Source organism: Frankliniella occidentalis, unplaced genomic scaffold (assembly GCF_000697945.3).
Source record: "Frankliniella occidentalis isolate FOCC.00 unplaced genomic scaffold, Focc_3.1 Scaffold157, whole genome shotgun sequence".
Classification (NCBI taxonomy): Eukaryota; Metazoa; Arthropoda; class Insecta; order Thysanoptera; family Thripidae; genus Frankliniella; species Frankliniella occidentalis.
Window position 1 is genome coordinate 726,222 of NW_026267283.1, and position 18,742 is coordinate 744,963.

At 50.0% G+C, this 18,742-nt stretch overlaps 3 protein-coding genes and 1 long non-coding RNA gene across 7 annotated transcripts; 1 reads left to right on the forward strand and 3 right to left on the reverse strand.

Moving 5' to 3' along the window:
* Positions 1–2: 2 nt before the first annotated feature.
* On the reverse strand, positions 3–4,047 carry LOC113203326 (steroidogenic acute regulatory protein-like). Its single transcript, XM_026417948.2, has 11 exons — positions 3,389–4,047; positions 3,067–3,206; positions 2,907–2,990; positions 2,748–2,825; positions 2,605–2,658; positions 2,370–2,502; positions 2,161–2,286; positions 2,029–2,072; positions 1,695–1,952; positions 1,437–1,612; positions 3–1,309 (listed from the first exon to the last, which is right to left on the reverse strand). The coding sequence occupies exons 1-11, from the start codon at positions 3,504–3,506 to the stop codon at positions 1,093–1,095; spliced, it is 1,428 nt and encodes a 475-aa protein (XP_026273733.1). The 5' UTR covers positions 3,507–4,047; the 3' UTR covers positions 3–1,092.
* A 214-nt stretch (positions 4,048–4,261) lies between these two features.
* On the reverse strand, positions 4,262–5,813 carry LOC113203328 (exosome complex component MTR3). Its single transcript, XM_026417951.2, has 5 exons — positions 5,656–5,813; positions 5,358–5,576; positions 5,025–5,278; positions 4,793–4,939; positions 4,262–4,686 (listed from the first exon to the last, which is right to left on the reverse strand). The coding sequence occupies exons 2-5, from the start codon at positions 5,521–5,523 to the stop codon at positions 4,393–4,395; spliced, it is 861 nt and encodes a 286-aa protein (XP_026273736.1). The 5' UTR covers positions 5,524–5,576; positions 5,656–5,813; the 3' UTR covers positions 4,262–4,392.
* A 244-nt stretch (positions 5,814–6,057) lies between these two features.
* Positions 6,058–16,420, forward strand: LOC113203327 (protein bassoon-like). 4 transcript variants are annotated; one of them, XM_052271302.1, is made up of 6 exons: positions 6,058–6,323; positions 6,844–6,945; positions 13,487–13,844; positions 13,972–14,075; positions 14,167–14,322; positions 14,414–16,420. In XM_052271302.1, the coding sequence occupies exons 2-6, from the start codon at positions 6,864–6,866 to the stop codon at positions 14,569–14,571; spliced, it is 858 nt and encodes a 285-aa protein (XP_052127262.1). In that variant the 5' UTR covers positions 6,058–6,323; positions 6,844–6,863; the 3' UTR covers positions 14,572–16,420. The 4 variants fall into 4 exon arrangements, 3 of the variants coding, with proteins under 3 accessions (XP_052127262.1, XP_052127261.1, XP_026273734.1); XM_052271301.1 differs by having other exon boundaries at positions 6,060–6,301; XM_026417949.2 differs by lacking the exons at positions 6,058–6,323; positions 6,844–6,945 and adding an exon at positions 12,643–12,932.
* On the reverse strand, positions 16,205–16,999 carry LOC127750240 (uncharacterized). The gene is made up of 2 exons (XR_008011591.1): positions 16,499–16,999; positions 16,205–16,383 (listed from the first exon to the last, which is right to left on the reverse strand). It is a non-coding gene; the product is annotated as an uncharacterized LOC127750240 (long non-coding RNA).
* Between the last annotated feature and the right edge of the window lie 1,743 nt (positions 17,000–18,742).

Sequence of the window (18,742 nt, forward strand, 5' to 3'; positions counted from 1 at the left end):
AGTTTTGACATGTATAAAAGAATTTATTTAATCGTTCATATTGTTCATTCATTCATAACTGCAATTGGTTTGTTTAATCTAAAAAACAAACAAAATAAAACATAGAGTATAAGTCATTTAAAACACACCACTTTGAGGTACAGATAAAAATCATTAACAACAGACAGAATCTGTCATCTAAGACTTTCTCAAAATAAAAATTAAGGAACTTCCTACTTCATTACTCACAGATTATGGCACGCTCAAGAACAATTTTATTTCAGGAAAATGTTACCTATAATATGTGATGAGTCCGGTTTGAGGGAGATTCAAGTTTGTTGACTTGCTATTAATGTAGCACAAAAATCTTAGTTTCTTCAAAAGTACTTAAAGAAACTGCACCAGACTATAAGTTGGGAAGGAAGTCACACCTCAGTGTCAGAAAAAATAAATGGAATGTTGAAAACCTGATAACTCACAACAGATTTAACAAAAAGAGAGACTGATTTTCTGACCCTCTACTTGGAACGTCTAAAACTTCTAGTTTGAATAGGAAACATCACTTAAAATTATTTTAGAATATTTTTTCTATAGTATATAAAAACCTCTTGTGATAAACATTAGTCTTTAGGGTAAAAGCAAAATCAGAAGTATTGGTTTGCATCAATTAATGTCATCACATATACATACAAAACATAGATAGATAAAAATCTGATGAAGTTAGATATCACAAGTACTTGGAGATTTGTTTATACAAACCAAAATCAAAACAAAAAAAACAAACAAACAAATATAATTGTATAAATGAAAATCTACGCTAAATTCTTGGCGAAAGTTTGGGAAATAAGCAGCACAGCGATCACTTAAAAGAAATGGAAATTGAAAGAAATTGCAAGTTCCACATCACATATTTACAGGTAGGTGTATTAGTCGTTCACAAACTACTTGATTGTTAGACATGAAAAACACAGTTCTTGTATTTAATGAAAGAGACTACTGATATCACATACATTTGGCTGTTCACATAAGTTTCCTGCCTTAAATGATAGATATAATAGGGTTCCAGCCATAGATAATAAAATAAAGTAATAATGTCTGTTTGGTAGCTTGTCATTAATTCAATGAGTTGGGCAATGAACTGTAACTTAACATCCCTCCATAGGTTTTAAGATGTTCCAAAAACTCCAACATCACATTTGTGAAAGCAGAATCCACAACGTATTGTGGAAGCCAACCTTTGAGGTTGGTATTCATCAGCCACTGAAAAACACACCAGTTGTCCTCCCCAGGAATAGGTTTCATAACCCAACAACCAGGGTAATTCTCCCCTCTGTAATAGGACAAAATTTTCATGTATTAGTGTTTGAAGAATACAAATGTGTATGGGCACAATAATAAGACTATGGGAAAATTATACAATATAAGAACAAATGGCACTCCACTCCATTGAAACTTACCTAATATATTTCTTAACAGGAGGCCTTTTAGGGTGTGGTACTGAGGCATTTGCAGATACATATGAACCATCTATCATTTCCCAATGACGAAGAACTACGAAGTCACGACTACCAACCACACCACCACCACCAGCCGCACTCACTTGATATGTTATATCTGTCTGTCGATCAATAACCTAAGAACCAAAAAAGTAATTAGATTGAAGGCCATTTAAAAGCAACTAGACACATGTTCGTGTGAAGAAGAAAATATGGTACCTCTAGACGCTCTGACTCAATCACAGTGGGATTCCAGGATGGCATTTCTCCAACATGATCAAACAAATGACTTAACAATACTGAAGCCGACACATTAATTTTCGCTGTAAGACGGAAAACTTTAGAGCCCTTTAGTACAGTCTTCGAGTGCACAGTAGCACCCTCTACTGTTTCTTTCTCCAGCTGCCAATCTGGGCTATTGATTAGAACCCAAGCTTTTTCCAGGATCTCTTTTGCATGTTTGTGGTAATCTAGAGGCTAAAGAAAACAAAGAAAAGTACATTAGCATACACCCCACAAAAATTTCTAACAATGAAATAAGTGCTGCCTTTACCTTGCTTGTACATTGATTGCTGCTACCTGCTTCATCATCGGAGTCTGTAAAGAGGAAGTAAATAATTACTGGTTGAGAGAGTTATCTGAAATATCAAGCAATCCACAATCAAGGTGTATGATAATAGAGTACCTTGGGGGGATTCCAGAGGAGAATAAAAATTAGCTATAGACTCTGGATTGTCTCTTGAACCAGGCAGATTATTAATATAATTTCTAACAATTGGATTTCTTTCACTTTCTTGATACATGGTTGAGGCTTGAAAACAAATCAAAATTTGTTAAAGCAAAACACAAAAGAAAAAAAGAAAACAAACAGAAAATGTCAATGAGTAAACTTACAAAGTAAACATTCTTTTGCTTTCATTTCTTGGGAGAGAACTCTGAAGTCTAAAAACCATGCTTCACCCCAGGCCAAAACAAATGAAACTAGAATCAGCATTACCTGAAATGTTGGTTGGCTGGCCTTAGCCCACTGAAATAATCAAAATAATAGATCAAATTACAGATGGTGGAAAATAAGTAGAAATGTAAAGTTAGAAAAGGTAGTAAAAAAATGCAGTACAAAAAAACTTACATCAAAAACAAAAACTTTTGCTATCAAAAATATGCAAGTACCGGCAGTTGAAATCTGTAAAGACAATTCATAAAGTGCCACTTCAATATGAATGCTAAATAGGAAAAGTAATTGCAAAACAATTAATCTCATATTTAACTCACCGCTACAGCGCACCAGTGGCTGCTACGGAGTAACCCATAAAACAATAGAAGAACAGTAAACCTTGATATGGCAGCCATCTAAATACAAGAGAAGATAAATTTTTTTAATCATGGAAAGTATATCCACTGGGAATAAGATTGCAAAAATAGAAAACTTACCACAATATCAAAAAGGGATGATGTTATATGGTAGTGCACAACTTGTGAGGTGAAAGACACAATTATATCTCCGCCGCTGACCAGCTAAGGCAAAGAGTTATTAATATCTGTATAGAGCAGTAAAATTATCATTACCATTTTCAGTATTAGTATTACTTACCATCATACACATTAACCACATGAGACCAGTTAATAAGAGATCAAATGTAACCAGGAGACAGAAGAACCTTCTTACGACAGACATTCTGTTGTTACGGCTCATTCCAACATATATATCTTCATCATGTAAATAACTTGCATCTACAGAAAAAGAGGCATTTAAAAAAATTGAGACAGTATCTTAAATTATGAACTTACAACAAAGCATGTTTATCTCTACACAAAAAAAAATATTTAAAAAAATAGAGTGGTACACAGAGACAGAAAATATTATTGAGGCATGGAATGAAATCATTGAGAGACTGTTCAAAACGTTAACTTACAAAAGTGATAAGGAGAAGGCTGACTGTGGGGCTGACTATGGCTATGCAACTGACTTGAATAACTTCCAGTTAGCAGAACCTCCGCGGCATTTCTGATCTCTCTTTCAGTGACACTCATTTTCAATAGAAGAAAGATAACACAGGTCGTGAAGACGAATTAAATGAGGATCTTCCACGACTATTTGTCAAGACATGGATGCGAAAGGCCAATATGTCAAGGCGAATCCGTCTTGTCCGAAAACAAAACAAATGGCCACACAAAGATCTGTCGCTTGCGTTTAGTTAGAGGGGTGCTTGGGGTGCTAGGGGGTCCTGAGCTGTCGGGAACGTTTTTTCCCACATATACTTTGTATGGGTTTCTAAGGCGGTGAGTCTCAGGACCCCCTAGCACCCCCTAAACTAGACGCAAGCGTCATCTAGCCTGAACCCGACCACAGCATTTACAGGTTAGAAACGCGAATTTTTGATTTTCAAAACTGCAATTGTGGCCAGTTGGTAGATTTTAAACTCATAGTGAAATTAGGATGAAAACAAATATCTTAAAACTAATCTACGTCCTAGCTTTCACAGAAACAACCACAAAACTAATAACAATCCATTTTATTATTTTGATACAATGACAAATGACAGATGGGCCAACTCTACCACCCAAACCAACAAGATAACAATCACAATGTAAAGGTTTTGAAAACGTATTTTAAATTATTTCTTTGTTTTACTTTTAATTCGAAGTCGAGGTGCAACTGCTTTGAAATAATGGTTCTCTAGTAAAAAGGATAGCTCGGCATGTATTATCATGAATTAGTGTTCTATGAAATCACTATTAGGTTGTGAGTCATGGTCATGGGGAGATTCAAACTGACAAACTGATGATAATGATTAAAAAGAAGAACCAGCTTTATTGGAATAGGTAAGTAAATTTATCAAATTACATTTTGACTTACAAGCGGGAAAAAACAACAAAAAAAAAACAGACAGTAAGATTTTTCTTAGTAGTATTTAATTCATGACTGCTCTGGAACCTTCTTTTTAGAAATTGTATCAACAACACTCTTTACCAAACATCGCTGTGCAATAGGATATGTTTCTTCACACGACTGAATTAAATGTGTAAGTGATTCGGAAACACAAGTTGTTGTCATGGATCCTGTCTGCCAAACTTGAGTAATTTGAGTGTGTGCACCCATTAATGACACAGTTATTAATCCATGGTTCAGATTACTCCGCTCAAAATGTTGACTACAAAGTTTTTCTTCCTCTTCTGATGGGTCTTTCATCAACACATCCCCAGCAACACCCTACATGTTTAATAAAAATATCAAACTATAAAATATAGCATAACATGTCACACTAAGTCACAGAATAAAAATAAAATAATTAATGATAAATCATACAAGTACATACCAAAGAGGCAGCAGTCACAAGGTCATACATTGGTACATGTGCATCAGCCAAAGCAAGTCCTGCACAAGTAATTGAAGCAGCCAGAGAACCGCCATCACTTTCCAAGATCAGGACGTAAATGTCAACTTGAAAATTTGGGAATTCATGCTAAGAAGGAAACAAAAATATTATATTACTAGCCTCATAAAAAAATAATTTAACAGATTAAAATAAAACAGTGTTTAATCCCTACACGACAAACAGCAGGTTCCAGTGCTCGCTTCAGATTGAGGCTCAATTCCTTTTCCTCAGCATCTTGTTGATGGGACCGTCTGGTAGTACACGAAAATGGGGCAAACTTTAATACACAGAATAATTCACCATGTTGACTGTATTCAACGCGATTAGGAATTTCTCTGGGATCAAATACTGAGCAGATAACTTTGGTGTTGTTAAGTTCAATGTAAGCGGAACCTTTAGCTTGGCTTACAACACCAGTCTTCATATCTGCAACAAATAAATTAAATCATTACATACAACAAGTTTAAAAAGCACTTCGGCTGTTGTGACAAACATAATCCCTTACAAATTTTCCTATGCTCCAGTAGAGCTCTTCCATCTTTGCGAGTTGATGACAAGGGATCGGTGGACTTGAAACAACCATCTTCATCCTCGTTTTCAGTCGAACTTCCAAATACACAATAGGGAGTTGAAATCTCAGGCCCCTGAATTCGTCGGTTATCGGTTGGCATATTTTTTTACTAATATTCGGAAAGGTTGTCGACGAAAATATACAAATTGAAAACTATCGTGCAAATGAGTAAATTAGAGAGAGTTCGTTTCGAAATAATGATGTAAACAAGAATGGCTATTAAAAAACATACATGGTTTTCTAGCTTAGCTATAACCTAGTTCAAGCATGGAGCACAAGCAGAAAACAAATACACAATACACTAGCGCTACAGTGGTCGGTGGGAAAACTAAACTCATTGTGCCAATATAACACAAAACAAATTTAACCAATTTACGATTGGAGACTACAAATAGTGCCCACAAACGACTATGTTGATGCAATGAATTGAGTTTTCAACATGGCACTATCACTAGAATATCTTGATTTTGTGTAGAAGATCATGTTACTTTTATTAGTAGACGGTTGCTGCCAATGGTACCAACGTACACGCTGTGGCCAATCACGTGCGGTATAACTTTATAGTCGGGCAAGCGTAGCTGTCGTTCAGTCTGTTGAGTAAGGTATATGGTGGAAAGAGTGACGCTTACGCAAAATGTAGTAGAGCTCTGGCAGGCAAACACAAGCGGCGTCGTTTTCCGAGTTTTCTCAGAGAGAGAGCCACTGCCGTAGGCTCCATTCCGTTCATTCTTTACATTCCATAATGCCGAGGTTGGATACGATGTCAAACTCTTGTTTGTTAGCAGAAGGGTGTTGTGGAATTTGACAATTTTTGAAGAGAAATCAAGTGTTGTGTGGATTTCCTGTTCATTCCTTTCACAATTTCAATTGTGCGAAATGTGAGTTTGTAATCTGAAAGTGGTAAGATGTGTAAAACAAATGTTATACTCAGAACATTTTTTTGGCATTTCTCCTCGTTTGAAAACGCGTGTGCTCTATGGTTTAGAGGCAGATCCCCTATTATCCTTTAGGTTTCCATGAATTTTTGTTGATTTTTGGTCACTGACTTTAATCTTTGGAATTTACTCGTGCTGAGGAATTTTAGGACACCCATAGCATAATATTGATTTTTCTACACAAAAATATTTTTAGGCTGGATTTTACAAACAACTTTAGAGTTATTGTTTGTTAACATTTAAATGTGACCCTAAAAATTTGTGCTAGAATTTGTTCAAAACAGACTATGTGAGTGAGAAAAAAAAATCAAAAGCTTTACTTTGGTAATGTTGTTTTTTCTAATCTGCTTTTGTTGCCTCCTAATTTAAGCATTCCTCACGTCAATCAAAAATTTCGTCATTGTGACCTGTCCCTTGCCCTTTCAATTTTGATAAATATTTACTTTAATCTCATCGCCTTTCTTCTCTGCTTTGTGTTCATACAGATAAACGTTACCAAATCAGAATGGAAGGTGCGGACTCACCCCTAGAAGTATTATCACTCGCCGCTACAATGGTGCAAGGAAGCTGTCTCCCACCGTCGTATGGTGAGTACATGTTGAGATCTTGTTTTGCTTGTCAGTTGCCAACAGTTGAACTGAAGATTAAATTCGTTCGCATTATTGTTTTATTTAGTTTCCAATTACATAGAGAAAGAAAAATCATCCATGCTGCTCGTATTCTCATGATTATAATAACCTGTTGGGCTTTCTGGATTTCAGTTCCATTTTGTTCAAATCGGGGAGGTTGTGCTGATAATAAGAGTATGACTGTTTGTTGAGGCTGGTTCGACTCCCTTTTCTCCTGGCAGAGAATTATGCGGTTCTCATACAGTACACTCTTCTGACCTGACTATACGGAGTGTGCTACTGGTCTATTCCTGAAAAACTCTTAGCAAGAATTTTATTTCGTTATCCGACTTTTCCCCTCTTGACCATACGCGCGGGTGTTCAAAGTTCCGGGAGATTGCGAGAGCGAGGTGAAAGCGGCAGTGGGAAGGGAAGGCGAGAGGAAGGGGAACGGGGAGGGTCTGTAAGTCCTCGGCGTGCTGCGGCTCCATGGACAATTGATCCTAATTTATTTTCTGGGAGCTATGGCATTGGTCTACGATGTTCCCTCTGCGGCGGCGGCAAGCCGAGCCGAGCCGGCCAGTGTGGGCCGGGGGTGCAGCCGTTGCAGCCAGCAGCCGCGCCGCCGCCGCCCACCGTGGAGGGCCGGTGCTTGGTGACCGGGGTCAGCCGCGCCAGCCGCGCGGGACCAACCGCTGCTTTACGGTTTTTTGTTGGCTGTGCATCGCGGCAATGCCGGTTGATGGAATGCGTCCATGGCCACGAGTCACGATGTACGAGTCGAGCCGGGCCGCGCCACGGCAGGGCCCGGCGGGGCCGAGCCGAGCCGAGCCGGGGCGGCCTGTGCTTTAGCCGCGGTGTGCTCCTCTTCTTGTCGTCCGTGTGCGCGGGGCGGGCGGGGCGGCGGGGCGGCGCGGGGCCACTATCGCACCTCACACATGCGCCCTAGGCGGGCCTGCCTGGCCGCATTCCCCCGCCGCGGCTGCCGCGGCTCGGGCGCGTCCTCTGCCGGCTTACACTTGGGGGGCGCCCCGGTTACACCCGGCGCTTATGGCTGGCAGAGTCCCGGCAGAGCCTTTGGGGGGCCGCGGCCGCGGCGAGCAGCAGCGGGGCCCCGCGCCAGGTGGGCCGCCCGCCCCGTCGGCCTGTCTTTGAAATGAGTGGGAGAGAGACAAACGAGGCCTCCGACCCGTCCGTCTGAGCCGTCTCAGCAGTTGGGCCCCCTTCACTCCCCCCCCCCTCCCCCCGGCGAGCCGCGGGGCCGCGGGGGGAACTGGTTCAGTCAGCGCGTTGCTTTGCCTATCACGTCTCTCTCTCACTCTCGTTTCGCGAAGACCAGCGACGCGTGGGCGCCGAGGGCCAGCGAGGGGGCTGACGACGGCCCTGCGGCTCCACCACCCCGGGGTTGCAGGGATGTGGGTGTAGCATTTCGGCGTGTCGGCGTTTCCGGGGGGGACGGCGGCTGTGGCCTCAGCAGCTGATGCTGCGGGCCGCTCGGCGGGGGCGGCGCGGGGCGGCGCAGTCGTGCCTTCCCTATGCCCAGCAACAGCAGCAGCGCGACGCCCTGCCATCACATTTCTCTACACATTGGCAGAAATCTTTTGCTGGTTGTGGACGGGAGATCGGCTTCACTTCCGCGTGGGTGGCGGCCGTTGTTAGGGTCGCGCCGTCTCGTCTCTCGACCACGGTAGCTGGCTGCGAAAACGGTTGTGTCGAAGGACGGGGCGCGTCATGTACTACAAGACAATGGTATGCGAGTAGGCGCATAACTGCTGTGTGCTTGTTTTGCTGGCCACCGTCAAAATGGTGTGCTCAAAACACGCCTTGTCACACTCGTTCGAAAGTTAGAGGCGCGCACTCGGGCGAAACTGGGGTGACCATATTGCAGAAGCCTTTCGTATTTTGTGTTGTATTGCTTTGACTTGTCCGACAGTGTGCGGTCGCTCTGAGCGGGTGGTGTGGGAGACTGCACATGTGGGTAGTATACGGGACTGGCGGCCGGCGGCGGCTGCAGGGAGGCATTCTTCTTCCCCTCGCGCTTCGCGGCTGCGAGGAATTCCCCCATGATGCGTGGGCGTGCCGGCCGTGCCGGCGGCGCGCCTGCCCGGCCTGCCTGGGCCTGCCTCCGCTGCACGTGCAGGTTGCATTCCGCCTGCAGCAGGCGCCGGACCGGCGGGCCGTGCGTGCGTGTGCGTGTGTGTGTGTGTGACTGCCACATATTGGAATGCTCTGCTGGGCCGAACGGGACCCGTCATACTGTGGGCCCCGAGGCCCAGCCCAGCCCCGGCCCACCACTTCGGATGATCGCTTGGAAATGGGAAAGAAAAATTCCCTCCTCGTGCTGCTGCTGCTGCTGCTGCTGGCTGCTCGTATCGGGGATAAAGATCGGGACGAGAGCGACATTCCATTGACTAATGCAGCCCGGGGCTGCGTGCGAGGCGGGCGCGACTGCTGCAGCCGCAGCCCGGCCGAGAGAGCGAGTGCCCCAATGAGAGAAAGAGAGAGAGGGGGAGAGGGAGAGGCAGGGAGGGAGAGTGAGTGAATGCTGCGTGATGGAGCCGCCGGGCCGACCTGGCCGTTATATGAATGGGCCGTGGCGTGCCGCAAACGTACTCTTCGCCCCGCTCCGCCCCGCCGCGCCACGCCGCGAGGCGCAGCAGTGTCCGGAGAGTACAACACGCTTTGGTGGGCCGCGGCCGTCATCCGGCCGAGGCAGCCGAGGCGAGGGGAGGACCCGCGCCTCGAGACGCGGCTGTGGCTTGGCTTGGCGGCGGCGCGAGATTGGAATGGCGGGGCGGCGCGGAGCCTCGTGATGAATTTAAAAACGCCGCGGGGCGGCAGCGGCCCGGCCCTCCCGGCGGCGTCGCTGTCGCGCCTCGCATCTCTTGCTCCGCGCGCCGCAAGCCCCATCCGCCCCATCCGCTCGCGGATATCCGGTGCCGGTGACGGCGTTGGTGTCTGTCCACCTGTCCGCCAGGTGTAGGCGTGTTGTAGCAGGGGCGGCGGTGGTGTCGCGCGCGCCAGCAGGGCGATTCCGCACAGCGCTTTCGTACCTCCGTCCTTGTCGCACTCACTGGACACCGCCACTGGGTGGGAGTGAGAGGGCACGAGAAAACGCTGTGCGGAATCGCCTAGCAGCAGCAGCGCCAGCAGGCCACCACCGGGGCGACCGGGCGGGCACAAACGCCCCAAGGTGTGCGAGCGCGCGGCTCGTGTCGCCGCGCGCCGCCACGCCGCCGCCGCACCGTATTTTTAGCGGAATGTTGGGGTGACAAATTATCGAGTGCCTTTGGCGTGCACTGTGTGTGTGTGTGTGTGTGTGTGTGTGCGGGCATGCGAGAGCGAGATGTGCGCGAGCAGGCAGAGGCAGCCGATGTGGGGCTGATTCACCCCGCGCACTTCTGTAGTTGTACTGTACCTCACGCACGAGTGGCGGGCGAGCTTGCCTATCACCCCTGTCCACGGCGCCTTTACGGACCGTGTGAGTATATAGGCAACCCGTCCGCACGTAGGAATGCGGTACAGCATAACTACAGAAGTGCGCGGGGTTAATCAGCCACCTACTACTGATTCCGCAGACGTCTGACAGAGCTGCGCTGCGAATGCGATCTTCTGAATCAGTTGGCGCAGCGCAAGCAGCAGCGACCGCGTGTCACAGATGCGCAGGTGGCCGCGCGCACTCGCTCGGTTTTGTTCGGCACGTTATCATTTTGCCGGCTGCTCCATTAGTGGATGGACCCGCCCTTCCCTGTCCGGCTCAGGTCCGGCCCGCCGCCGCTATCGCCCGCGCAGAAATACAACAAACGCACCAGGGCCGGGCTGATCGGAATGAGACACGAGTGCGCTATCTGCTCTGCTGCTGCCGGCCGCACGCGTCTCGGCCGCCCCCGTATACGGCGGCGGCGTGGCGGTCTGGGCCTCGGTCCTGCTCTCTGCCCTCCTGTTCGTCCTCTCACTGCCTCTCTCCTCCTCTCTTATCCTCCTCTCCTCCAGGTTCTTGCTCCCGCGCTACATCCTGCCTGGCGTGCAGCTCGTGTGCTCTGGAGCCCCTTCCCCCTCATCCCCCTTCTCCTCCTCCCCGTTTGCCGTGCAGCCTTCGTGCAGCACTTCTCAATGGAATGCCGGCCATGGAGGAATTTTATCTTCCCGCCGCGCTCGGCCGCCGCCGTGATCAGAGTGGAGGAGGAGGAGGAGGAGTCTTGGACCAGCTTTGCGCTGCTGCTCCCCACCACCGCAGTTTGGATCGACCGCCGAAAATTGTTTCTTGGCTTTCGGAGCGTCGAACGACTCGAATAAAAGAGCGCAGGCAGAGAATTGCCCCGACGGACGCTGGGGCTGCGCGCTGCGCAGGCGCACGGGGGTCTGCTGGCTGGGCTGCTATCCCTTTCCCTTTGATGGTGATGCGTGCGGCGCGGCGGGGAAGGCCCTGCGGCTGCCGGGGCCGGGCCCGGGGCCTCGTCACGGCTGATCGGGGCCCGCCCGGCCACCTCCGGCCGGCCCGGCCCGCGGCCCCGCCGTGATGTAATGCGTGATGTCAGGCGGAGGTGTCGATGAGCGGCGCCTCTCTGCTGCTGCCGCATTCCTCCACGGCTCCACCGCGACGACGCGACGACGCGACAGCGGCCCTCGAGGCCTGTCCTTACAGCGGCCCCTGACCTCCTGAGCTGAGAGCCCCCCTCCCAGCCTCCCAGTTTGGTCCAGCCGCCGCCGCCGGCCGCCGCCTCGCTTCCTGTCCAGGGGCTCATTCATGGCGGCCGCTGCTGGGCACTTGGGGGCCCGGCTTGGAGGAAATGGCCGTCACTCGGTCCGACAGTGCGGCGGGGCCGGGCCGGGCCCCCAGACGGCCGCCGCTGGAAGGCGCCCAAGACCGTGGCGAAGGCCGGGCCGGGCGACGCGAGCCAGCAGCGGGGCGTGGCGCAGCGCAGCGTAGCGCGTGGCCAAATAGATGGCATTTTTGCGGACGCACTCATGCCGGTGTGCGGGCCCGCACGTTAGTCACCCTGGCGGGCGCGGCCGCGGGGGCCGCGGGCTGTGGTGGTGGTGGCGGTGGCGGCCGCGTGTGTCGTGTGGTGTGGTGTCTGCTCGGGTGACCTCGGCGTGCCGCTGCGCGGGGTCGCACCGGGTCACACCCTCGTGACGACGCGGTGTGGCGGGCGGAATCTATGGGCTGGGCCCGTGTGTTGGAGGATGATAGGCCGCGTGACGACGTAAGCGTAGCATACCCGCTTAGCTACTAATAGCTGGGGGGAAAGGGGCGGGGGATGCTTATACGGCCTGCTAAGGCGCTTCCTCGGGCAATAATAGACTGATCAGACTAGAGCCGTGGAGATAAACGGCCCAGTTCGTCAACGACTGCGACTGGCTCTGCCCCCTCCCCCGTGGTTATCCCCTCATTACCCTCTGCTCCCCCTTCGCCTCGTTACCCTCTCGTGGCCCCGGTGCCCTGCCATTGCGCGGCCCCCCTCACCCCCCTCCTCACCCCTCTCGCCAGCCCGCTCTGTGCCCGTGTGCACCCGTCTGACCACTGCAGGAATGCTTACAATGCGGCTGAGGAGGCTGCCCGCGGAGGGGCGGGGCGTGGCGGGGCGCCCGCTAAGCGATGTGATGCGATGCTACGCCGTACCGCCCCACCTCCGCCCGCCCGCCGGTTCGTTTCGTTTCGTTTCGTATGGTTGAGTTCAGTCCGCCGGACGCCGGCACCCCGCGCGCACCACACACCGCCGCTCTCCCGCCGCGCTCGCGCCGCTGCTCACCGGCTGCCGCTTGGGCCCCACCACGCCGCGCCCCGCCCCGCGCCCCGATCCGCTCCCCGCGCCCGCACCCACTTCAGTCGAGCCCCGCTCTTGCGCCCCCCGTGCGTTTGTCTATGAGTGCGGCCATGTGCGTCGGGGGAGTGCTGTGCAACTGGCACCTCACCGGGTGCTCCCTCTGGCAGCCCTGGGTGGAGGGACAACAGCAGCAACAAGGTGAGAGAGCTAAGCAAGCAAGCCATTCGGCGGCGGCGCACACTGGCCGTGGAGCCGGACTTCCCTCCCGGCGTGGTCGTTCCAGAGGCTCAGAGGCTCAGAGGCTCCTGGAATGAAGTGAAGTGACCGCCAGCATGCTGTGCATCGCTGTGCCCTCGCACGCTTCACTGGGCGTCTGGGCGGTCTGGACTCGGCCACCGCGCCGTGGAGCGTGGCGTGGAGCCCCCTGAAGCATGTGTCTCATGTGTCGCTTTTCCATTCAAGTGTGCGGCGTTCCTGTTAGGGGGTCGGTTTCCCGGTGGCGCGCTATATGCCTATGTCGCATTTACATATTGCCAATAGTAGTTCGTTTTAACTCTATTTCACAAATTCGGCGGTGAAAGGGTTATTATGGGAGAGTGCCATCAAAGTATAGTATGCTCTGCTGATGTAGGTACTGTGTTCTTGTGGCGACATTTCAACAGCATTGCCTCACGTCTCTTTTTACTATTCTTATTATTAACCTATTACTGGTTTGCTAATGTTGCGTCACTTTTGCATCTTGTTTTGTTCAGAGGAGGCCCGCAAGTCACTTCCGTCCGTGAGGTGGAGGAGGGACCGCCGGGCTCGCGACTCGCTGCCAGACTACGCGACGGCCAAGGCGACCGCGGTCGGCGGCCAGCAGCAGCAGCAGTGCGGCCAGCAGGGCGGCCAGCAGGGCGCGGACGCGCCGCTGGACATGTCGACCCGCAGCCGCGTGTCCCCGCGCACGGCGGAGCGCGCCGCGGCTCGCGCCGCCAAGCCCGCGCCCGAGCGGAGGAAGGTGTCCTCGCCCATCCCCGCCTCCCCGGCCACGCCCCCGCCCGGCAGGGGCTCGCCGCCCTCCTACTCGGAGGCCATCTCCAAGCCCGGTTACCGCATGCCCCTGGCGAGGTGCGTACTTACTTACATACGCCACTAGCGTTTACGTCCGTGTGGACGAATGAGGCGACCGACTTGATTGAAGGAAATGATCATGAACGTGTTTTCTGACCATGTTTTGTCTTTCGATTGTCTTCAGGCCGTCAGTTATTACCTGTGCTCCTCCCAGCCCTACGCTATTAAAGGAATCAGATAAGCCTGCAAAACCAGCTAAAAGTGCCAAAGTTTCAGAATCTCTCTCTGGTTAGTAAGGCGAAGCTCTGCACTTTTATTCAATCGTCAAATATCATCACACTCATAATTTTCATAATTTGAAATCTGTTTGTTTCCCCAGGTGATGGAATGTGCGACCCTGTAATTGATGAACACTTCCGAAGGTCTCTTGGCAAAGATTATTTAACTCTTTTTGCAAAGAAAACTGTTTCTTCCAAACCAAATGGTACCAATGAGGACGAAGAAAGCAATGGACCATCTATAACTGGATTATCTGGTGGGCTTTCTCTCAACACTATTACTGTAAATTTTGTAGGATAATACTTTTCTGTGAAACTGTTGCTAATTTTTGTTCTATTTCTTTTCAGTTGACGACCATTTTGCAAAGGCTCTAGGAGATACCTGGCTTAAGCTTCAAAAAGAGTCAACATCATCAACACTTCCTACAGTTCCTTCTAAACCTGCAACAAAAGAAGCATCAAATTCTTCTATTCCTAGACAAAGACGGGGACTTGTTACCATATAAAGAAAAATAGCTCCTACCTGCTCTCTTTATTGTCTTAGTTCTTTTGTTAAGGCTGTGGTGTATGGTTGGGTAGATGCCGCAAGCTACATGGAAGTAAACTGCCTTTAAGCTTTGTTTGTAGAGAAAATTATTTTTTCATTACAACAAGTGACATTGTTTTCCAGTTTGCAAGTTGAGGTTGAAGTCACTTTTTTTTCTTACCATAACATTAGTACAAGAAATATCTTATAAAAGGCACTTTTCCCAGCACATTTTTTAAAAAAAATGTTAAAGTATAGTAAATATACTCCAGGTTTTCATTTTTTTGAAATGGAATAGTGTATGCAGGAAGCTGTATTTTTCATACAGATGCAATAACTTCTGCAGTAATAGTGATAGTCATTTGAGGTAAATGGAGCTATTTAAGAAATATTTTTTTTCTTATTGGACTTTGGTAGGGCAAAAGTGTGATTGTTGTTACAAATGCAAAACGCATTTCCGGTTCAATTTTAGTCATGGTGCCAAGTCATCATTTTTCTGTAGCAATATGAAGGAAGTGCAACATTCCTTTTTGTACTGATAAGATAGTAAGCATAATATTTCAATGTCAGTGGTCAGCTCAGACCTAAATGGAGTGGAGACAGGGGTTACACAAAATCACACTGATACCTCTCACTGAGCTGCTTGATTCTTGCTACTGATTAGGTACTAGATTGTGTCATTGTAAAACAGCTCTTAGAATATTAAATAATGATATTTGTAAGAGCAGCCTTATTCTTGGGTTTTGGAAGATCGTCTTCTCTATTTCCAAAGTTGTTCTGTTCTGATCGCATTTGTAATGTGATTTGCTAGCAGTGCTTTATCAGGTCTTCAATTTCTGTCCCCTTGTTAATCTCTCTACCTGTTTCTTTTTAATTATAAAAAGTGGGTAATGTATGTATTTTTTTCTTGTAATTACTATTTATTTTAATGAGTTGCTAAAGTTCCTCTGTTTTTTTCTGCTAGTGTGTAAATATTTTCATTGTTTCTCCCCAAGGGAGCCAATTTGTGTAATAAGACTGTTTTTTTCTTCTCTTTTTTTGTTTTGTTATTGCTCTCCAAAATTGTAAGTTGCCGGTATCTTAATTTATTGTTTAGTAAGATACTTTTTGATGATATTTTTTTTAATGCTTATAGCAGGCAGTGTTAATGTTTGCTTGTCTTCCTTTTATACCAGTGACTTGAGAGCAAACTGCGTTTCATACTAATTAGTTATGGTTGTCTGTTTTTTACTTTTTAAATCTAAAAAGCAAAATTATTTTAAACCATCTAGTTTCCCCTCTTTCATGATTTCGTGATTGAGAGGTAGTTAGGGTGGAAAGCCTATGTTCCTTCAGTAAACAGACTGATACTGTTTGGAGAGCAAATAATGTTTAGCAACATAACATGATCAGTTTTTTTAAAAATCTCCTGAAACTTTTTGATTTTTCTTGTTTATTTAGACTGAAATGGAAAAAAAAAAAGGATGAGGCTTTAAACCCCTCATTAATGTCTTATTTTATCTATTAAACAAAACATCAGTGGGGCCCTTTTTAACAACATACTTTGTAAGTTTCACAATAAGAGAGGCAGTCTAAGTGGCTGACTGCCACCCGAAGGTTAAATTAAAAGTACCTATGTACCTTTCAAATTGTTGCATGCAGGATATATATTTTGTTTAATTTAATTTTGTCCGATGTGTCACCTCTGGGGATTTTAAGTTTATAATTAATGGTTGTGGCCGCAAATCTATGATGACTCCTTAAGAAAGCAATAAATACATACAGTAGGTAGTATGCATTACTCAGGTTTTAGCTGCAATAAATTTAAAAACAATAAAATTTGAAATGTTTATCATTGTTTAATTTACAATCATCAAAACATTTGTTTGGGTGCCTCCACCACTCAAGACAAAAGAAGAAATACTCACATCAAGTCTTTGGTGAAAATGTGGAGCAGAAAATATTCCAGTTTGTGTATCCAGTCCGCGTTGAGTTGGCGGCTGAGAAGGACGCTCACAAAGAACTGATTTCAAATGGTGCTAGAGTCGTTCATTCATTCCTCTCACCACCGCTTTGAAACCAGTACCCAGTGCGGTCCGTGCGGCCCTGGCGGGGGCGTGCTGCTGCGGCAGGGCAGGCCATCCTCCCCGACTCTCTCCCAAAATGCACCAGGAGCGCACCATTGAGAGGAGCGGTAACACGGAACTCAAGCGACGGTGCAGCAGCCGAGGCAGGACGACGATGGCGCCCCGGGGGCCACGGGCACGCTCGACGGACGCACGACGTGGTGTGACCCCGCCGGTGACAGTGCGGGCGCTTAAATGCCCAGGTGCCCCTCGAGGGACGGCGGAGGAGGCCGAGCCCGAGCACCGAGGGTTAAACGTTTGTCCGAATCCGACCTGGCACGGCGCGCTAGGGTTACCGACATGGGCCGCTGGGCCTCTTCAAGGAGTGCAGCGAGCGCAGCGGGCGCTGCGGCCATGCCTCCTACCCACCAGGTTCCCACAACCGCGCCGGCGCCGGCAGCGGCAGGCAGGCTGGCCTCCAGCAGGATGCAAAACAGGACAGGTAACATTACACGCCCCCGGCGCGGCCCGCCCGCGCCAGCCCGCGCCCCGCGGCACCTGCAGCGTAGGCCGACCCGCACGGCAGGGCCGTCGGCCGGGCCGGCCTACCTCGCAGGCGCGCTGGCGCTGGGGTGGTCCGCGAGCGCCCCTCCCGGTACTGACGCGAGTGTTCTCGTTAGTTTCAGAGGTACGAGCCGAAGCTGCCCGAGGACGAGAGCGGTATCCAGCAAGCCGGCGTCCTGGTTCGAGAGAGGATGAGGCGGCTTTAGTTGGGCCCCTCTGGCGATCTGCCGCGAGTCCCCGATCTTCGTCCTGAGCCCTCTCTGGCGTGGCGTGGCCAGGCTACCTCCACCGTCCCTGTGCGAGCTCAGGAAGCGTGCGACATCCGATCCTGAGACGGGCCCCGCACCACCCCGCCCCGCCCCGCCCGGGGCCCGGCCCAGGGCACAGTTGACCGGCCGTATCGGGTATCCACTACTCGCATGGCACCACCGGCCTGGTCCGGGCAGGGCCGTGCCGTGCCGAGGCCCTGCATGATCTGGTCGGATCTGGCTGGATCCGTTCCGCCAAGAGTGACAGTCGGGCTCCGGGGAAGATGATGACGAACAGAAGGATGCGAGGAAGGTGGACACCACGACGCCGACGGCGTCTCGGTCGTGTGGACAGCAGCGGGGCCGCGGTGGGTCCGCGGACAGCAAGGTAATCCTCCGGGTGTTCGGCGGTGTATAGCGCTGGGCACCACAGCTTCGCGCGGGTCGCGTTGGAGCCGCGGACAGCAGGGTGTGCGGCGGAGGACAGCAGCCCACCCCGCCGTTATGCAATGCCGGAGGCAGCGGCTGGAGGGCTGCAGCCTTGCTCGGCCCGGGAGGCACAGCCCGGCCCGTACGCGCCCGCCGTCATTGTCCAGAAACAATGCGTCGCGCTGCGGTTGCTGCAGCCGGCCGGTACGGAGCAGCGCGGAGAGGGGCCTGCTGGAGTCCGGGCCACGCCGGAGTCGCCTGGCTGCAGGAAACGTCGCCCGGTCGCGGGGACGCTGCGCGCGGAGCGCAATGACGTCGGTGAAGTAGACTTTTTGACCGTCTCGATCTGTCGAAGGGAGAATGGTTCGCCTCAGAGGAGCTTGCCGCTTGCCGTGGCGTTGAACTGGTGCGCGCGAGAGAGACAACGCTCGTGGACACAAGGTAAGTTGAGAAGTCAAATGTCTGTCGTGTTCGTAACCCTTTACCTCTCTCGAAATTTGACTAGGTAGTTCGTCTATATGGGGTTCTGTAACGTCGCACTGGAACTGGAACGATGCCTTTTTCCGTATCCACTGACCACTACTTCCTCGCCGAAGCACGCCTGCCTGGTCCACCTGAAGACTGAAGATGATCGCAGGCAGGTACTCCTTTGGGGTAAGTCCAGGTGCGCGAGCGTGCGTGCGTGCGTGCGTGTCGCGCGGGCGCACCGGAGCCCGGCGGCGGTGGCGGGCCGCGCGCTGAGCCGAGCGGAGCGGAGAGAACCATGTGCGGCATGGCGTCGATCGAGTCTGGCCCTGCTTCTCTCCTCCTCGGGCTCCGGGCCGGGCGACAGCGACAAGGGAGACTGATGAAGTGAACCGGGGGG